The sequence below is a fragment of the Carcharhinus amblyrhynchos genome, chromosome 5, assembly GCF_965287045.1.
Source record: "Carcharhinus amblyrhynchos chromosome 5, sCarAmb.v2.hapA, whole genome shotgun sequence".
Classification (NCBI taxonomy): Eukaryota; Metazoa; Chordata; class Chondrichthyes; order Carcharhiniformes; family Carcharhinidae; genus Carcharhinus; species Carcharhinus amblyrhynchos.
Genome location: NC_137328.1, coordinates 59,372,510 through 59,393,696, shown reverse-complemented (window position 1 = coordinate 59,393,696; position 21,187 = coordinate 59,372,510). Strand labels below are relative to the sequence as shown.

General features: G+C 39.4%; 1 protein-coding gene and 1 pseudogene across 9 annotated transcripts in view; one reads left to right on the top strand and one right to left on the bottom strand.

Moving 5' to 3' along the window:
• Positions 1-3,734: 3,734 nt before the first annotated feature.
• The window catches only part of LOC145343060 (transducin-like enhancer protein 4), a 180,229-nt gene continuing 162,776 nt past the window's right edge, over positions 3,735-21,187 (top strand). For all 9 annotated transcript variants that reach the window (XR_013886679.1, XM_080188867.1, XM_080188866.1 and 6 more), the window contains exons 1-4: positions 3,735-4,192; positions 4,446-4,543; positions 5,885-5,948; positions 6,103-6,147. Coding sequence is in view for 8 of the 9 variants with exons in the window: in XM_080188867.1 (XP_080044993.1) it covers positions 4,169-4,192; positions 4,446-4,543; positions 5,885-5,948; positions 6,103-6,147 (231 nt within the window). In the remaining variant the exon portion in view is untranslated. The remainder of the gene's footprint in view (positions 4,193-4,445; positions 4,544-5,884; positions 5,949-6,102; positions 6,148-21,187) is intronic.
• LOC145343609 (U2 spliceosomal RNA) lies at positions 19,908-20,062 on the bottom strand (annotated as a pseudogene).

Below are 21,187 nucleotides of genomic sequence, written 5' to 3'. Positions count from 1 at the left end.
TCCAGAGCGGGGATTTATGGAGCCTCTTCCTCCAGTTTGTTTAATTGTCCACCACCATTCAAGATTGGATGTGGCAGGACTCAAGAGCGTTTATCTAGACGGTTGATGTGGGATCACTCAGCTTTATTACATGCTGCTTGTACTTTTTGGCACACAAGTAAAACTGTGTTGCAACTTCAGCAGGATCGACACCTCGGTTTTCGGTATCATTCATGCTCGCCTGCACTCTTCATTGCGCCGGCGCTCAGGGTTAAAACTGAAGACATTTATTTTAGGACCCTTAAAACCAGCAAAGAAATGTCTTCCCCACCTCTCCAGACTATATGCAAATCCAGATACTTCATGAGAAGGAGCACAACCCAGTAACATTCTTTTGAAGAATGTGCGAAAGTTGGTTAATTATTATACCTTGTGCGAAATGTTGGGTTTTGCTTGCCTCAGAAAGTGTTCAAGAGGCGAGGTTTGCGGCTACACTATAATACATATCGAGAAATATTACTGCTGTAAATGATCTGCTCCGTGATGGAGACTACATACTGAGTGATTTGAAAGGTGAGCCTTTGTGATATTGTGGATGACATGTATTACTGGTCGGCTCTTTTTTTGCGATGGTGTTGGTTGTGTTGCTGGTTGAGATGCTTCACCAGCTAAACCATATAATGATGTCACCCGCCAGAAGCAAGACATTAAATAGGCGGTTGTTTATAGAGACAGCAGCGCGGAATGGTCCGATAACGGATGGGCTGCCCTTTTCACCCTATGGCTGACTCTCTTCCTCATTGATTTCAAGGATGTCAAACTGGCTGCGAATTCACCACAAATCCATTTTGCACTTCTGGTATTGACTAATTTCACCCCTACAATCTCCCGCAGTTATCCCAATTTGAAGAATTTGAAATGTATTTACTCCCAATCTTGCTATTCAGAATTAGATAGAGTGTGCTGTAAACTAGCTCATACCATAATATCAAGGATAATTGTATCTTTATTTGCTATGCTTTACTGCACAATTGGACCATACCTTACAACCTAAATTGTTCTTGGTTATGCAGTGAGGATATTCAATTGGGTAGAAATACGCCTGGGCCCGTTTTCTACTCCAGAATTGGAGCAGGCACCGCAAAAAGGGACAGTCCTGCTCCTTCTGGGTCCATGTGAATTAAAAGACCAAGACCTTACCTCTTGGTCGCGGCCGGGTCCGCTGCCTCAGCCGCGCCTGGAAAATCTGAACATAGCCTTACCGATGTCTCAGGGTAGAATGTTGGACGTCAATTAAAACAGGCACCTGCCTTCTCGTATGCAAGGATCTTCACGCCTGTTTTAGTCAATCGCATCCGAGGAGGTACTCGACCACCCTTAAGCAGTTGGCACAGTCCTGGCAAAATGTTTACTTTTGACCCATTTTCCGCCTGGAAAACGGGCACCAACGATAGATTTCTAACGAGCTCAGATGTTTGTGTTTACAATTAAGAGATGTACATTCCGAAAAAAAAAGACCCCAGTACATAACTCTGAACACATTATGCATAACGCCCGGAGCTATTTTAAAGCTATATTTTTAATTAGGGTTTCAGATGATGGTGATAAATCTCTTCAGTCTTGTCACAGTTTATGATGAGGAATTACAAGTTTAGATGAGATAGATAGAAGTTGCTGTTGAGATATGCACCTTTTGGCAATTATTAAATTAGACAAGGGCAGGGAAGGCATTGGGATTTCAGTTGCGATTTATTTTATCATGAAACTTATTATAAACCTTAATATCTTACATCATTAATGCCTTGGTAGTTACATAGTGAAACACGGGACTGAAATACTCAATATTTTTGACGAATACAATTATAGTACTAAGAATTTATTTTCACGTCTTTTATAGCTGACTTAAGATCCAAAGCAGTTCAACCAGTGAAAATCTTGAATGTGATGCGATAATTGTGCTTTGGTCAGTTCTAAGTATCTATTGCTACCAATGTAATTGCCAACTGTTGATGGTATAGCTTCTATGTCATTCATTCAGAAGGGACCTTCAACCATGTATGTCATGTTTCTTGTATGGAACATGGGCAAGATATGTTTTGCGGGCAACAGGGGACATCTATTTCATCTATGATGTTGGCAGGAAGTCAAGAAAACGTGTAAATCAAATAAGCGAAAATTGACACCAACAATGGCACTTTGTTTTAAAACTCAGCTTCCTCCCAGAAACATTCAATCAAAAGACGGATGATAAGAATGTAAACAGAAAACGGCAAGAACAAAAGAAGCAATATCTTACAACATAATACAGGAGCACTTTGTTGTCAAGGGAAGACAATCATGTTTCGGAATCTTCTGCCGAAAGGAAAACATAAAGCGTTAAAATAAAAATTGTGCAAATGACGAGAACATCAATACAAAAAGATAGTATCTGACCGACCCCACTCCCCGATTCCCTATCTTCCGACCAAAATTAATTTTTGGACGGGCCACAGAGTCCTAACTGCAGGAAGTCTCAAATATCTGTTAAAGGATATTGTTTCGCTGACGGTATCTTTTCGCCTTTCTAGTTAAAACTTAGATATCGGGCAACGATTTGGCTGGCGTCGTGTTATATGGGTCAAACATTCCTTATTTGTTCTCATTAAGTGTGTTTTGACTTCTGGGCTGCAATTATAGATCGAATCGGTAGAAATAAAGGCTCCGCTTCCCCCTCCACTTTGCACTGCCAGTCGCGCGGCAGTTCTGGACAGAAATCAGCTAACGAAAGATCTCTGAAATAATCTGTTTAAAGCCAATCATTTTCTTTCCAGATTCACTCTGGAGTAAAATAAAAATCAATGAAGAAGGCACTGCTGTAGGAAGGGAGAAGTGAAAGTGTTAATGTGATTAAATATAATGTACGATGTGCTTGTTTTGGAATTAGGTTCTGTTGCCTAAAGTTAAAACATGTCAAATACTGGAAGTTTCCCCCCACTATCCAGCCCTTGCTCACCTTTCTGGAGTTCTGTGGGTCCCCAACCCTCTCTGTAATGACAGATTGCTCGAGTATTTTGCAAAGAGACATTCGACCCTAATTAGCCAACATTGCAGACAGCGTTCGCATGGAATAGAGCATGGGATGAAAACATTCTCATTTCACCAAACGCCGGCAGAGCCCCACGTTACTTTGATTGACAGATGAACAAATGTTTCCTCTCCTTTTTTTTCCCAACTTTTCGCTTGTGCTGGAGGAGGGAGAAGTAAACCTGCAGCCCCAGCGCCGCGAGGCGTCAGCTTGCCACTCTTTAGCCAACGCTGATTGGTTCCTTCGTTTGCGCAGCGTCACCGCCCCACGTGGGATCGCCGGCCGCGGCCGCTCGCCATTGGCTGATCTGGCAGAGTGGGCGGCAACTTGCGCCGGGGCTCGGCCCCTTGCCGCGCGGTAATTGGTCGACGCGTCGAAAGCGGGACGTCCTTAGGCGGAGCGCCGACCAAGGAGAGGCGCCGCTCACCCATTGGTCGAAGGGCCCCTGCCAATCAACAGCGGCCGGGCTTTGTGTCGCACGGCATTGTGGGGGTTGTAGTCGGGGGCCTGGAGGACAGGCGGCGGGGCGGAGGAAGGCGGGGAGGTGAGCGGACTACAAGAGCCAGGAGGCCACGGGCTAAGGGGAGGGAGGTCGCTGTCCGTCCCCCGTCCCTGCCTCCGCTAGGGTGAAGTATCGCATCCCCCGCACCTCCCTCTTTCCCTCGCTCAAGTGAAGTTGACCGGGGTGTGAATATGTAAGAATGTTAATGACACGGCGCTTCTAAATTTGGTAAACACAAGTCATTACTTTGGTGTGTTGTCGGACGAAGGGCAGGGAAGAAGCTGCGGCGGCGGCGGCACTCTGACTGCAGCCCAGCCCTCCTCTCCCGGACTCAGTGATGCTGTGAGGTCGCTCCCCAAGCCCGCTGCCCAGCACAGCAGGGATCCCGGATCGGAGGAAAATCTCCCGGACAATCTGCCATCCTCGTCCCCAATGCTTCTCCACTTGGTTTCTTTTACCATTTGCTTCCTGGAAGGTCGGGGAGAGAGAGAGAGAGAGACTCGCCGCTTTCCTCCGGGTCGCCTACAACTTGGTGACTTTTTAAATTGAGGAACTTAAATGACACTGATACTCAGCTAGGCGATCGAGGAGGCTTTTTTTTTGCAAGCAGAAATCCCAGCGAGATGTATCCTCAAGCCAGGCATCCCGTAAGTGTGTTTGTGTGTTTTGTGTGTGTACATTTTTCTCTCTCCCTCCCTCTTAAACATTACACACACGGACAACTGCATGCCAGCTTTAGCTTTCTCTCAACACGCCTTTAAATACAGTCTTACAGTAAATATTTGTAGGCGTGCAAGGTGCAGTGTTTCCCTTCGCTTTGTCAATAACGTGAAGAATTTGGGGAGATTGGCGGACGGGTTGTCTCGGTACTGATGCTGGTTTGTTTTTTTGTATTTCTAGGCGCCTCACCAACCCGCACAGCCCTTTAAATTCACCATCTCTGAATCGTGTGATCGCATCAAGGAAGAATTTCAGTTTTTACAGGCGCAGTATCACAGGTAGACAGATTAGCTTCTCATGCAAACAAAAGCTCGCACCGTGAATGTGTCTGGAAGTACAAACCAAGTCCAGCTGTCCGGATGGGGAGTGGTATTTAAAGCATCTTTATTTCTCCTCGCCTTCCCTCCGCAGGGACAGGGTTATTATAGTCTGTGCTGTCCACGCTTGGTGTATCGCGTGTGAGCTTCTCTTTCCCACCTCCTCCCTTTTAATTGTCTGATGGAAAATGATCTCTCCGTTACTCCAGTTTGCTGGAAGATGGTGTCCGAGTGCAAAGCTCGCACTCTTTGTAGTGTTGGAGATGTAGTGAAGACAGGTTTTTTAACATCAGTGCCTTGGCCTTATGGAGGTTTCTTTTTAAAAAAAACGCAAGCTGTCCAATTCTATGTTGAATTTCTTTGTGTTCTTCATTCTCCCGGGTTTAAAAAGTGATTCTAGCAGTTCCGAGCGAGTCCAGTCGCGGGGTAATCCATGTCCTCTTAACGCGCTCAAAGCTCCAATCTTTGATATTTTTAGCACTCCGTTTTCCGCTGTTTCCTTTCATTTGGCGTTTACATTTCTCCTTTCATGTGATGTGACGATGAAGGAGCAATATCCTCTGCGAGCCTGCCCTTCATTCGGCTGACATATCGCGGCTACAAAGTGTGTGAAACAATCATGCCTTTTGTTACCGTAAAGCCACACAAAACTGGATTAAAATACACTGATATATACGGTTTAGGAGATCAACAACTTCGCTTCATTTAAAAAAAACACTTTATATAATAGCATGTCGAGATTGACGTAATGGGTATATTTGCTTTCCATCCTTTTTGCGATAGTGTAATTTCTCCTTTTCTAATATTTAAAGGTAGTGGTCCTGTTTCGGTTCTGTTTTTACAAAAAGTGTAAACTTTTAAAAATATATAAATTGGCATCATGGAACAAGATCATCTCTCTTCAGAGTCCTGTTTTTTGTCTAGATTTGTGCCAGTTGAGTTAGCATTTTTAATCACTAAATAATGGTTTCCTTTTCTGTTCTAATGAATGCAATCTATTGAAAGAAATAACGTTGACGCACTTGTCATGTTCGCATGTGTCAGATTTGGTATTCTACTTGTACTTATTAAAATCAATCTTTGAATACGTACTGTCATATTTTGGCATATACAGAGTTGGCGTCATAAATCATTTCTAGAGGAACAAAATGCGGTATTGTACTAATTAAGTGCACCTAGCCTTGGTAAGACAACACTTGTAATGATCCGGGTAAGATCATTTACGCAGAGGAAAGCATTGCCTGCAGCGCGCTCTTATAATGTTCATATAGCGCCTTCAACAATGTTTCTTTCTTTAAACAGTTTGAAATTGGAATGTGAAAAATTAGCCAGCGAAAAGACAGAAATGCAACGCCATTATGTCATGGTAAGTTTTTTTTTTCAAATGACTGTTTTTGTTATAATGGCTGATATTGACAATTCACTGCATCTTTTATCGGTTTCTGTGATTGTTTTGAATACTAAAATAAAAACAAGATTTACCAGTAATTAAATCCCTTTTTATCACTTTACCTTCACAGTATTATGAAATGTCTTATGGTCTGAATATAGAAATGCACAAACAGGTAAGAGTCTTACATTTTCAATAAATGTTTAATAGAAATGTTTGTTACTTGAAAATGTATCAGTGAAGTAGATTTACGTGAATTTTATAATGAGATCTGAAACAGGAGGAATTCTGTGCTGACACTAGCAGACATTTTATAGGGTTACTGAACTCCTTAAGGATGATGCAGATTATATAGAGCCATGTAGTGTTGCAACAAAATTGAGATGCCCAGACAGATCTTGTAACAAAAGTTTATCACATTGTATGCTGAGTGCTTGAAATAGCCACAAAAATTACTTTTGAAACATGCCTTTAACATGAAGATAACTTTGAATGTTAAAAAATTAATAAACTAACATTTCCTCTCTGCCATTGAGATTCAAAGGATTTAAAATACAAATATTAAAGCAGAAATTTCTGTTATTGTGTTGGTATCGAAACTTTCTTGTTCATGATAGATGGAATTTGTCAACGCTGAGATTTTCCCCATATTTCAACAATGATAATTTACTATCCAAGACTCAAAGTAGAACAGCCATGCCATAGAATGTCTTAGATGAAATTGACTCCACCACCTCACCCCCCCCCCCCCCCCCCCCCCCCCCGCAACTTTCCCACAAAAATCTAAGTGGTGGTCACTGGATCATGTCCTTTGACATGATTTTAAAAACTCTCATTGATTGTCTGCCTGTATTTTGAGCAGTAAATCTTTCACTCTTGTGAAAGATGATGACAGTGCCCTGATGTACTGCCTTTGTCACCATGATTGATAATTTCGCACTGAGTCACAGGAACAGGTGTGTAAATCAAGCAAAATAGAAAGGTATGGCTGCAGTGATGCTCCTGTTGAGTAACTCCATTAGAGATGTTTTCGTACATTAACGAGATATCGTCCTTACGATATGCAGATCTTTTCCATTTGTAAAATGATTCCCCATCATCTGTGAGCGTTGTTGTGGATTATTGTTTAAAATAGACTGCTTGGTGTAGATATGCTTTTCTGTGACTGCATCCTTACCACACATTTACAGATGAAACCAAATATTAGCTTGTGCTCTTTGGAAAGGCCTCAGAATCCCTCGAATGATGCATATGTTTTGTGGTAAGAAGGTGGTATCTGTTTTGCAGGATTGTCGCTTTCCTTGATTTGTAATTAGTGAAGTGGATAATAATGTGCTATTCCATGGTTGCAGTAGCTTTTTTTTGCTCTCTTCAAAACTTGCTGAATAATAAATGTTTCTGAGATGTGTTTGCAGAATTTTCAGCATAATTTCCTGCAAAACTGAGTGATAATGAATTTGGAATATTGTGTGGCATATGCTGTTTGCAATTTTTAAACATGGTTTATGGAGGATGATCACATAAACTAATAACTAATACTTCATTTAAAATGAAAGATTAGTGAGTGACCACGCATTTATTCTTTTAGATACCGTGAGCAGGAAATGGAAAATATAGATCAACGAAGGAGCAGTGTAATTTGATAGCTTTTCGCAATGCACTGTCAACTAGAAGAAGCCATCATTAGAATAAGACCCCCTCTACTGGTCCCTTGACACCACTTGGATATGGTCTAATCAGGAAACACTGGCGCTTAGTTTTGAAAATCGCACAGCAAATGAGCCTTGATAAGGGACAGTAATGAGGATCAAATTGGTGCTTCTTGCATACTGGTCATTAGTTCAGGTTAAAAGACACCTTTTTAGCTTAGGTGAAATTGAGCAGTTTACAGCTTATGAATCCCCATGTGGGGAAGTAAATGAGTTTTGGGAAGTCCACCTTGCAGTCCCGGGAGTATAATTTCTGAAATAACATCTGCTTTGATTGCTTGGAGGAGAAGGTAACAGGGCTTTTATTCATATGGAAGCATGGTGGGGATGAGGGGGTTGTGAACTAAGTGGTATCTTTAAAAAATGTAACGTATTGATTTTTCAAAAACATAAAATTTTTAAACACTTTCAACTTTGAAATTTATATTTGAAAGCAGTTTTTGCTATTCATATGTACATGATTAAATTAGAACGTAGCTGCCTTGTTTTACAATTGCTTTTGAGGTTGATTTGAAGTATAGTTGCGATGCATAGTGGCAAGGGCATGCTGTTCCCTGTCCAATTTAAATGTTGTTGTGACGCTGATGCATTAGATTACATGCTCTTTCATTTTTCCGCAAAATATAAGTATACTGAGTTTATCAGAAAAATGGTGATGAATGAAGCATGTTTGGAGATAAGCGCACATTTTAATTTTACAAATAACTTCAAATAGTTATTTTAGAAAATAAATTTTTACTGGTTTTTCATACGTCTGTGTCAAGTACATAGGCTTAATCTTTATTTCATTGTGTACCCTTTCACCTGGGGGTGGGGAAGGAGGAATAATACTGAGGTTTCAGGTCTTAAGTAACTGGAAGCACAGTTTTGTTTTAATTGAGATAGGATTTGAACTGTCGTTGAAGAAGAAACAATTGCAGTTTAAAAAAATGTGCATGGTGAGATTATAACAAAGCTTGTAAATCCAGAGAACCAGATTTTGCAAATTACCTAGATATACTTGCACAGTAACATAAATTAGAAAGTGTACATTCTATTTCCAAACAGCCATGGCTTTGAACATGAATTGCAGGCAGTTGAACAACAATGATGTCACTGAATTAGTGCAGTATTGTCCACTTATCTAAGTTAAAATAAATGCCTTCAGTGGTTCATGTGATCCTGTCCATCGCAAATTATGGGAACTAACTGAAATATGCAGTAACAGGTTAGGGCAGGACTGTCACACATTTACTATTCCAAAGCATTTGTCTTTATTAAAAAAAAAATTTGTGGGTTCTGTAGTTCAGTTCTAATTATGTTAATATTTCATTTATATTTATTTATACTTGACTGTCCTTTCATTTATATATTGTATAATGATCAGAAACACAGGTGGCTTCCAGTCCCTCAAAATACTGCAACTTTGATTATTTTAAAAGCTGTCTTTTTTCAAGACTGATCTTTGGGAATGGAACAAAACACATTTTTAAAAAGGTTCTTCCAACCAGATGTATTCATTTGTAACAAGCAGCCTGTCAGAAAATTGTTTCACGTACGTACATACAGTGGAAATCCTACAATCCATTGCTTCCCTTCTGATTTTGCTTTGGCCTTGCAGCTCACTATTATGTATTATCTTTGAGATATTTTCAATGACTTCTCCTGAATTGGGAAATGAGCAATTATTCAGCGGCATTGATCTGTGGTGCTATTGTGTCTAGTTCATGCAATCAGCATAGTACCAATTCACTTATTAGATTTGTATCTCTGGAATTCCAGGGTGACTTCAGAGTCCTATTGTTCCCCACCATTCTCTTTAAAGGTTCAGTTTCTCATGACTGTTTATAGTCAGAACTGAATTTTAAAGAATTATTTTGTTGGTACCAAGCATGGTGGTGTTGTGACTGAATTCGCAAATACCAGAAGGGTTGTACTATAGCATCAGTCACACTCGAATGCTGATTTTATTCTGTTTCTCATTCTTATTGCACCAATTACTGTAGAAACAACTGAAGGGAGATATTTAAGAGAACTTGTTATTCCTTCTGGCGAGTAGTGCAATATTATTTGAATTTTGCCCTGTTGTTAACGCACATTTTTCAAGGATTTGCTTTTGCAGTTCATTTAATGAATGCTTTGTGGGAAACACATTGTGAAAATGTTTTTAAATAATTTTCATTCATACAGTGTCAAATTTGGAAGCTGGAGTCACGTTTTAAAATAGCAAGTATATTACAAAGCAATATAGTTTTGTATTTAAAGTATTACATTTATTGTAAACTGACAACACCAATCTCCCTACCAATTATACTATTGTATCTAGATGTTGGACTGTGGTGGTGATGTAAAGTCCTGTACGTGTCCAGGCCAATGGTATAACATACTGATTAAATTAACATAATTCTGGAACCTAATTTAAGTATTTTAGTTGATTGTCAAAGTTGAGAACAGTATTCTTGATAATGGTATATCATAGTTAAAATAGTTTTTAAAAATTGCTACGGTCATTAAAATGTCTTTGTATTATGTCTCATTTAAAGAGGTGAGAGATCAAAGTTGTGTTAAACCTTTTGCATATGCTCAACTTGTGTAAAATCTAAGTAATCAAGATGTTAAATTTATTGTTTAAGTAGAGATGCAGTTTCATTTTTTTAAAGATGATGTAGACATACTGTTGCTATTATTAGGGTTTCAAACTGAACAGTAATTGCTTAGACAACTTGCAGAGAGAGTTAGCACTTCAGTATAGATTTACTTGTGCTTAAATTATATGTTAACATTGATATTCTAAATAATCATTTGTTGATGTATTTCCAACACATTTTTGTTTTTGCACTTCAGTTGCTTTGTGATGAATTATACCTTCATTATTAATGTTAAGTATTGCAGCACATGAGCTGAAAATTAAAAATGCAACTGATCTAGGGAATTATTTCACTGAACCTGTCAGCAGCCTGAGTTTCTTAGTCTCTGGTTCTCTGATAAATTTCTGTACTTTTCTTTATACAGCAGGAATTGAAATAGAATTGCTTACAGTTGCACTTCAAAGCATCTAGAATTACGACTTTTATCAATCAATTATATAAAGCGAATTTTAACAATCTTTAGTTTTTGTTAAGATTAGAGCTTTTAATCCGTTTGCATCTTGATATTTTATGTTCGAGAGAGCACATGGAGAATAACACTGAAAATGATTAAGGTTAATCTAATCTAAGGGTTCAGATGACATCATAAGCAGCAAGAGTGCTGATTAAGTGGTTTGTAACAGTTACCTGAGCCCCAATATTAGATTTCAACCTTGCAATTGCTCATTTAATGTATCTAATAACTGATTTATGTTGAAAATTTGCATCACTAGCAGATGTAAATGCTGATGTGAGCATCTACTTCATGTTTGTGGATAATTATGTTCACTCTGTGAGATTAAAGATTGCCCTGTTTTTGAATGTGGTTTCTGGATAAACTGGTCAATTTTTTTGGAAGGGTCTATTTATGTGGACTACTTCCCAAAAAGCTGAGGACATAGAGGAGACTCATTGCGTGGATGCTGCCAGCTTGTTTTCTTCGTAGCACTTTATTGTTTCCACTTGATATCAATCAGGAGCTTTCTGTTGCAAGGATTTTTGCCAGAGTAAATCTCTAGTGTGAGAAATGTGCAATAAAAATGTGATTGTTGTTCAAAACAATTAAATACAAATTTAAGGGCTTGGCCCATTGATTGAATCTCAAAATCATAACTGCAGCAGTCGATCGGAAATGATGATAAATAGCATTAGAAACCTTTTAGTGAAGTACAGTGACTACAAGGAGGAGAGCAGTATAGATTTGCATTATATCCGATACCCTCCAGTACCAAGTGGATTGTCAATACTGCTTGTTTAGCATTTTCTAAGGGCAATAGGAGTATTGATTTCTGGCTTACAAGCGACGGCTCTATTTTCACTACTGAGAAGTATTGCAGGTTGTTAAGAAGAAATTGACTTGAAGAGGCTTGACTGCTGCCCATCATGAAGCAAATAAAGCAAAACTGCTGAAGCATGGTGGAGCAGCGAGACAGGGGCCCTCAGCAATTTGTTGCTATTAATTTGCCATGGTCGACAGCAAATCAATTGGCGTCTACTTCATCTATTCGAGAATATGCTGTCCAGAGCAGATAAAAAGCTATATGTGGCAGCAAGAATAGACTATTTGCTGGATAGAGGATGAAGTTAATGTGCAAATAAGTGAATTCAAGGCTTCAGAGCACCTTTTAAGTGAGTAACTTTTTAATGGAATGTATTTTTAAGGACTCAAAAAGGCATTTATTGACTTGCACCAAGTACTAAGTGGGTTCAGTTTTATTTCTGATCAATCTTATACAGAATTGGGTGAAAATGTTTTGCTAGACTATATTTTAGTCTAATTGTCATTACGTTTTCTTTAAATTTGCTTTAGAGAATGTAGACAGGCATTGAAATGTACAATGGTTTGCAAATAAACAGTTTGTTTTAGATTAGCTTTTTAAACAATTAATTGGCATTTTTGTGAGATTGACCATGTAGAAATAATTCTAAATGGGCAACATAGTAGTATTGCTATAAATATATTTAATATGAATCAAACAAACCAGTTGTCTAAAAGAGTGGATATTAGATGGTAAAAACACTATCCTAAAATTAGCCTACTGAATCTAAAGGATCAGTAGCTAGAGATTTTTTAATGACCCTTTGCACTACTGTGTTCTGTCTGCTAATGGTTGTAATGAATGTTGAAGCCTTTTCTATAGTCAAATTGGGGACTTGTGCTAATTTAAAGCACTCGGCTGTGTTTAACGTTTTAATTGGCTCTCAGTCCCGTATTCCAGCATGTTTTCTGACAAATAGACATGGTAACCATTCTGTCGGTGTTGGATATTAAAATTTAAATACGTAATATTTTCCTGATTTTTGTGTTCAGGATGGTGGGATTTAAGCATCAGGGAAGGTAGAAAAATGATACAATCCAGCAAGGGGCCATCTGGCCCATCACCCTGGTCTTTTTCCAAAGGCTAGCAATTTTTCTCATTTTCTGTTTAAAATTTATTATTTAACCTTCTTCCACAACTCTTTCTAGCAGTATATTCTGGATCATCATAACTATATGTTCCCCACCATATTGCATTGGGTTCTTTTGCATTTTTAAATAATATCAGCAAATTCAGTTATATCTATAAGTTTTTGACCTCTGTCCCCTCAACCTATTTATAAATTCTGACTGAGTTGGGATCCTTCTTAATACTTCCCTAAGTCTGCTGACCATGTACTGGTCGGCTATTTAACCAAAAAGGAGAGGTGTATGACACAGTGCATTTTCTTCAAGGCTCCTTGATGTTTCTACATGATAGAAGTGACAGCGCATAATTCATTGGTTCTAATGGTTTGTGGAGGTCCTAAGATTGTGAAAGGCATTATATAAGTGCAAGGCCTGAATTTCAGAATAGTAAGTAGTGAACGCATCCTGGTGTTGCACTGACTGGCCTTGCTGCCACTGTATGCTCGGCTGAGTGTTTGGCAGCAAGTGATATTTCCATCTGTCCTTGGATGGAAGTCCCACCTTGAAGAGCTGCTAGGCAATCTGGTTGGCTGATAGCTCTCTAACCCCTCCAAGTACTGCAGTGGATGGAAAAGGTACAACAGCATTGTGTCTGATTGTAGGTCTCTGGACTCTACTTCACATTAAGTACCAGGTCCCAAGAGGGTGGGAGGATAGGGGATGAGGGAGGGTGGCAGGTGAACTCTAGGCTGGTGGTAGGGAGGAGGAGAGGTCCAGAGCTCCCAGGTCCCTGAGGGGAGGGTGCCCCAAATCTGAAGAGTATTCAAATTGAGGCACCCTGCCCTCTTCCTGCCCGAGGATGAAGACCTTTTCTGATTGGCAGCCTAATCCCTAATTCTAGAAATTGAAGCTGGGTGGGAAAAGGGTCATTAAGTGGTAATGTATGGGCTTTAATAGGGGCATGGATGGGCTTTCTGTCTGTGGCTCTGCTCACCCCACCCTGAAACTAATTCTGGGTTACCATTGATGGGAGGAGTGTAAGTTTCTGGCTCAAATCTTGCCTTATTTGATACAAATTGATCTTAGGGGCATGAGTCATTGTTATTCTTTCCTCTCAAATCAGTAGAGCTTCAGGCAGAATGTGATATCCTTAAATGTCTTCCTTTGTGTCTGCAAAATCAATCTGTCCTATGTCCATGACACAGTAGCAAGCCATTTTTCAACCCTAAAAATGTATTCTTGTTGACTTACTATGGAGTTGCCATTGTTTGAACAACTTCAAAACACAATTCTTATAAAAAGTAACATTTTTGTCATAGATTTCAGCATAGTGGCCTCTGGTTCCTACTTTTAAATATGTCTCTGGTTTTAATAAAAAAGCTAATATGTGCCACCATGTAAAGTATTACTTTAGAACATGATAGTAATTATGAAGCACACTGTTTGCTGCCATTTGAAGCCTTTGATGAGATTACTATGTTGTAAACATTGCAAGACATCCAAGCTCCCAGTGTATGTAGTGACTCTGTGAAAGGGTTTTGTTTTGCCTTCAAAGATCAAACTTTACAGTAGTGCTCTGTCATCTGGAAGCTGAAATATTTAACTGGAATTCTGTAATTTGACGTGGGATGGTTGGGTTGCACCAGGAAGGAGAATAGGACAGAAATGAAATATTAGAATTAATCTTTACCCTCCACACTAAATGAAGTAATTAAAGCATTGAAGTTCTAGACATTTGTTATTGTTCTGGTTGTTAAACTTACAGAAGACAACAACAAATTTTATACTGGCACCTTTAACCTTTAAAAAATCTCCATGCTTTAGAGGACCGTTATAAAATGCAGTCTGACTGAGTTACGCTAGGTCGGATAACTAAAATCTTGGTCAAAAGAGATTGGTTTTTCTGTGTGTCTTAAATAGAGAAAGTGAGGTAGAGGGGAGCACAGTGCAGGGAGGGAAGTCCAGTCCAGAACATAGGGTCTAGGCAATTGAAGGCGTGGCCATAAAGGTAGAGAGAGCATAGATATATTGAAGGTTTGTGGGATTAAAATATATTACAGACTTAGCAAGGGAGAAGCTATGGAGGGACTTTGAAACCAGGATGAGAATTTTAAAACCCTTGCTTGGGAGCCATTGTAGATCATTGAGTGCAGGGCTGATGAGAAATGGAGGTTACTATGAGTTTAGATATGGGCAGTAGAATTACACATATAGTTTCAAGTTTACAGAGGGTGGACTGTGGGAGAGCAGCCAGGATAATGTGTGAGAATAATCGCGTTAGATCAATATATGAATGGCTGCGGAAATCTTCAGTGAGCTGACCGGAGCAAAGCTGGGCAGAGTTACAGAGGAATAAATAGGTGGTTTTAATGATGGCATGAATATATGGTCAGAAGCTTAACCTGAGATGGAATATGACATCATGGTTGATCTTAGTTTATTGCCAGAACGAGGGTTGGAATCTACAGCTAGGGAATGGACCAAAACAAATAGCTTCAATCTTCCCAGTAGAGGTTGTAGATGTCTTTTCAGATGGAATATACCAAAATAATTTCAGGCCTCCAGCACATATTGGTGGAGTGGTTCACAGTCCCTGTCTAGTCAGTCTTGATCGGCAGTAGGAAAACAGGATATTTTTCACTGAAGATGGGTCGACTCAGAAAATACCAGAAAATACCAACTAAACTGTAAGATCAGAAATTGAAATTAGTTCCATACTTTAACGTCTTAATGGCGAACAGGAAAAGTGTTAGTAAACGTGTCAGCAAAGTTATTGGTCATTTGCCTTTCTTTTTATGATTGACCAGCATTTATTTCTTCCATTTAATTTATTCTCGAACTCTGATTTGAAAGTGACCTTTTAATGTGAAAGGAAAGGAAACTTAGCTACTACTTAGCTGCTCACCTAACAATGAACTGAACATAATTTCCACCTTTGTGTTTGGAAGTTGATTTGCCGACAAAATTAGCATCACATAAATTTTGTGGTTATCTCAAATAATGATGAGGAAAAATTGTACATTGGTTTAATGAGTAAGTCAGCTTCCAATCAGCATATAGCACAAGCAGGATTAGGCCATTCAGCCCCTTGAATCTACTCTGCCAGAGTGTAAACTGAATTTGACTACACAGTTCTTAGCAGGGGGCATATTCTCTCAGAAGTGTAATGATGGAGAATTCACAGCTGCAGAGAAAGTAAATATTTACTATGAGGCAAAATTCTAGGATGCTGAAACTCTGGGTGGGAGTTTCTATGAAGAAGGGATCTAACTAAAAAATACTGGGTAGAATGTGTGATTTTGTATGAATCATGGAGAGGTAAAATATAAAACAAATATAACCAGAAAATGTTTAGCAGTACAGTGCAGGTCTTTTAGTATTTGTAAAGGAAGAATGGGGTAATGTTTCACTAGTTCTGATTCAATATCATGTTAATGTAGCCAGTTGAACCTATGGCTCTTCAGCAGCTGCTGGCAGTGGTGAGATACATTTGGCAGATTTTCTAAGGTTGATGACTGGAAACGCCTGCACCAGGAAAAATATTCTAAGTTTTCAATGTGCAAAAAAAGGGAGTAATTCCTGCCAATTGTTTTGTTTTAGTGTCATTACCAGAATGAATCTCCGACACTCTGAGCACTGCAGAGTGCCATAGCAGAATTCACTTTGGAAAGTGGGGCAGGGCCTATTCGCGCCCGAGATGCTGGCGACGTAACGCTGAATGAGTCAGTGCGCGTGTGCTAATCTGTCAGTATCAAGTCTCAACACCAGGTTAAAGTCCAACAGGTTTATTTGATAGCAAATGCCACTAGCTTTTGGAATGCTGCTCCTTTGTCAGGTGAGTGGAAAGTTTCTGAGTGGAAAGTGGTGAGCTTTCCACTCACCTGTCGAACGAACAGAGTTCCAAAAGCTTGTGGGTTTATTATCAAATAAACTTGTTGGACCTTAACTTGGTGTTCTGAGACTTCTCCTGGATCTCCCCAGGCAAGTCCCTATGTTAACTCTTTCCCCGTCCTACCCCTTGGCGCTACCTGGTGGGCAGTGCCAATTTGTCCTAGGCCTGCTGATCATATGTCAGATTTCATGATGTTTCCAGATGATGATTAGCTCTGTGCTGATTTCTGGCATGGAGCTGATAACGCTGAAAAACTTACTTTGGGAGAAGTGCAGAGGCCTTGGCCCCCTGCGTGAATCCCGTGAAACAGCTGCTGCTGATGTCTCCCGGCCCACTGCACAGCAGGCTGGGAGAATCGCCCCTCCTGATTTTTAAAATTGACTCTTTCGATTCCTGGGTTTAACAAATCTGATAAGTTTGTCTTTGGTGTAATCAGTAGCTGTAAAACACTAGCACATTGGGAGGTTAGAGCAGTAACACAATAAATTCTGAATTCACTTTTTTATACCTGAGATGTTACATTTTTTAAAAATTTTAGATAATGACAGATCATTCCCATCATTTGTCTTTAAAAAAAGATTGAAACAAAAGGCCTGGTAAAAATGTATTTACTCAAATTTCTTTGATTAATTTACATTATAGATATTTCAAAAAGTAAAAATGTGCTATGAATTGAGCTGAAGTATATTTTTTGGCAGATAAATGGTGGTGAGGTTAATTAATAGGCTAAGAAGGTAAAATTCAGGCTTTGAAAAGAAAAATAAAGACTTGCATTTCTAAAGATCCTTTTACATCTACTGGACATCCCAGAGTTTTTTTTAGTCAATTAGGTTCTTTGGAATTAGTGACTGCAGCATGTCCCACAAACAGCAATATCCTAATGACCAAATATCTGTTTTTCTAATGTTGATTGTGTGATTAAAATATTGTCCAGGACACTGGGATATCTTCTCTGGTCTTTTAAAATCGCATCCTGGGATATTTTAGGTTCACCTGAGAGAGTAAATGGGTAATTGGGTTTTCACTTTTGTAAGTGGAAGTTGGGCGTTGGGAGTTTTTTTTAATGTTGCGACTCTGTCTCTTGACTGGCAGTGCCTGCCCTTGCTTTCATCATAGGGAGGCAGTGCCTACCTGGAATTTGGCCTGCCTCCTCTAGCAGCAGGCCTGAGGAGGAGATGGAATCAGAGATGATGGATCGGCCAGGTTGAAAGGCCCATCTCCTTTTGCAGTGTCATTAGTCCAGTTCTGAAGATGAGTGTGAGGTCTCCCATCCTTGACTCCCTATTACCCAGAGATCTCTCAACCTCACATCCTCCTCACACCTCTCTCTTACACAACCGCCTACTTTTCCCCATATTCCTCAACCCACTCATCCAAGGACAGCGTGGTGGCACAGAGGTTAGCACAGTGTCAGGAGCTTGGGTTCGATTTCCAGTTTGGGTCGCTGTTTGTGTGGGGTCTGCATGTTCTTCCTGTGTCTGTGTGGGTTTCCTCTGGGTGCTCCAATTTCGTTTCACAATCTGAAATATTTGTTGGTTAAGTGCATTGGCCATGCTAAATTCTCTCTCGGCGTACCCGAATAGGCACTGGAGTGTGGCGATTTGTGGGATTTTCACGGTAACTTCATTGTAGTGTTAATGTAAGCCTCCTTGTGACACTAATAAGTAAACTTTAAAATAGTAACTTCAGTAAACTTAACTTACGAGCATTGGGAAGCGATTGAGAAACTCGCATGTCTGAGAGTATGATGAAGTAGTACTTGAAATCCAATTAAAATCCTATTCCTCTTAACAGTTCGTAAACCTCTGAAAAAACTAAACTCACGTTCTCCTCGATATCTATGTCAACAATCCCTGTTGAGTGGAATTCATTTTTTGGTTTGGTTATCAGCCAAGCATTCACAATGAGATTTCACTAGCTGTATAAACAGCTTCTGCTGAGTTGCCCCCATTAGTGAGTTTGAAACTTAGCCAAGTATTCATAATGAGATTCCATTAGCAATTACACTAACAAAATATGTTAAAGATAGTCAGAAGCTCAGCCATTTCTTTGAGATTTGAAACAGCTAGATAGATTGCTGAGCTGAACCTCCAGTAAACTTGGAAACAAGAGGGAATTGCCACACAATCAAATCTGAAATTCACTAACGTGCAATGCAGAACAATGTACTCTAATGCGTCTGAAGACGCCTTTACACCTTCACAATGTTCTTCAATGTAGCAGTCAAATACTTTTTCAAAACAAAGCCTTATCAATCACTGCATTAAAAACATAATGAAATGCTGAATCACAAAATTTATGTCATGTGAACTTGGTAACAGCTTTTGAATTTTCCTTTTGTGATTCCCAACTCCAAACTGTGATTTCCCCATGGTTCACAACTCTTGAGTTGGTGTGAAGCATGTTGGCTGGAATTTTCCAGCCATTCACGCTAGCAGGCTCTTCTGGTCCCACTGATGGTGTACCCCCACCATGGGTTTCATGGCAGTGAGGAGTGCATTCAATAGGAAACTCTAGAACATCCCATCACTGGCCAATGATGGTCTGCCTCCTGTGGCAGGTTGGGCAGTAAATCCCATTGGTTAACTTCCAAAACAGGCTTGAAAATTGGTCTGAAATGGCCTCTTCTGCAATGGAACTGACAATGTTGGGACAGTTGTATGCAGGTTTGCAACCCATCTCCTTTCCCATGATGATGAAACTTCCCAGTGTTGGGAATCTGGAATCAGATCTCTCATCATTTCTAAAGCCCAACCAACATCATTTGGCCTAACAATAGGAAGGGAAAATTGAGCCCAGGGCCTTGGTTTAATATCTTCCCTGAAAGCTGGCACCTCTGACAGAGTAGCGATCACTCCATTCTGCATTTGAATCATCAGCCTAGATTGCTGCACTCAGGCCTGTGGGACTTGAATCCACAATCTTGTGACACAGAGCCTAGACTGCTAAAAAGTGAGCTGCGGTTGATACATTTACTTTTGTAAATTCTCACTTGAATCAAATGTAAAATGAACAGAGATTTCTCTTTTAACTGTGGGTATTGTAGTGAAGTACTGTCATCTAATTTTTCAGCACACTTCAGTACAATATTTCTTCAAATTTCAACATTATGAATCTTCAGTATTGATACTGCACAACTACAGTGGAACCAAGTTCTGTAATATAATCATCAAAGAAGCAGAATACTTTATTCCAATTCAATCCAATCGAATCCAGTTCAGAGTCCCAACAAGTTGGGACATTCCTGATCCAAGCTGACAAGACAGACAGGGCTCTTACCTCCTGTCTTGGGCTTGATCTACATGATCCAAGCTGATTGGAGTAGGTATTATCTCCTCCCCCAAGGCTTGATCTCATTTGCATCTTAGCCAAAAGACCGAGATGCCGCTTTTTAAAAAAAACTGCTTCAAATGAAGCTAAAATGTAACCTAATGACTTCAACCAAATACAGCATGTCGATACTACACTTGATCTTAGCCAAAAGGCCGAGAAGCGAAAGAAAAGTTGAAAATGCTGGAAAAGAAAACTGATGAAAGGTCAAAGATCTGTTTTGCTCTTTACACAAATGCTACCTAACCTAATGTTTTCTCCCCCTTGCATTTTCTGTTTTTATTTCTGTAATATAAAGGTCTGTTACAACTTGGAACAATATACTAGAAATCCTGGTACATTATTGGGTCAGGTCACATCACATGATGGATAAATCCTCCAAACCACACCCTGCTAATCATGTGTCTTCTATTTTTGTTTTAGTCATTTGATGAACTGAGAAGCTTTTACAGTAGAGATGTAAAGAATCTGCTTAGATAATCTGGCTTCCATAAATCCAACTAGTTATGATTGAGATATTCTGGTCTTCTGCAGACATGCATGCTATGGATTTTACATTGTTCATTGACTAATTATGACAATAATTACACCTCCCCTGGAAACAAGTACCTAAGTGATAGGTCAGTTAAATACTTCCTTTAGGCTGTAGGAACAGCTTGAAGGACTATGGGTGGAAATGCTGACTAGAGGATAAATATTTTGCTTTTTTCTTTTGATAACCTATGGTTCTGAAAATCCACTGTCTGTTGCCCCAGTAAGACAAAACAGCAATCTTGCTGAACAGTGCTAACAAAACTGTGTTTATCTGTCTTGCTTGATTGTTAGAATTGATGGTATTTGGTGCACTGACTTTTTTTTCTGACTCATTTTCACTTACTCATGCTTTTTTCCCCACAGTGTCCTCTATCATTATTTCAGTCAACCTTTTGTGTGACTTTCAAATATTCGTTAATTTCATGGTATCAAATTTAATTTTATAATAAGATTTATTGGCTCAGCACTTTGTTACTTCAGTGTTTTTCAGTTTTGTGTTTTACATTTCGGATAGCAGCAAGCAAGACTTTTGTGTTGCTTGGGAATGGGGAAATATGTTCTAAAGGAATTCTTATGCAAATGCAAAGGACTCGTTAATCATGGGTGCCACAAGCCTAAGACAGTTAATGACAGTTATTTGCCTGAGTGAGAATAATTTCACATAATTTGTGGTGCAATTTATTATTATGCAAGTTTAAAAAATAGTTACGACTCCAGGGTTGTGGAAAAAAAAATCCATAACCAGATAACAGTGGAAA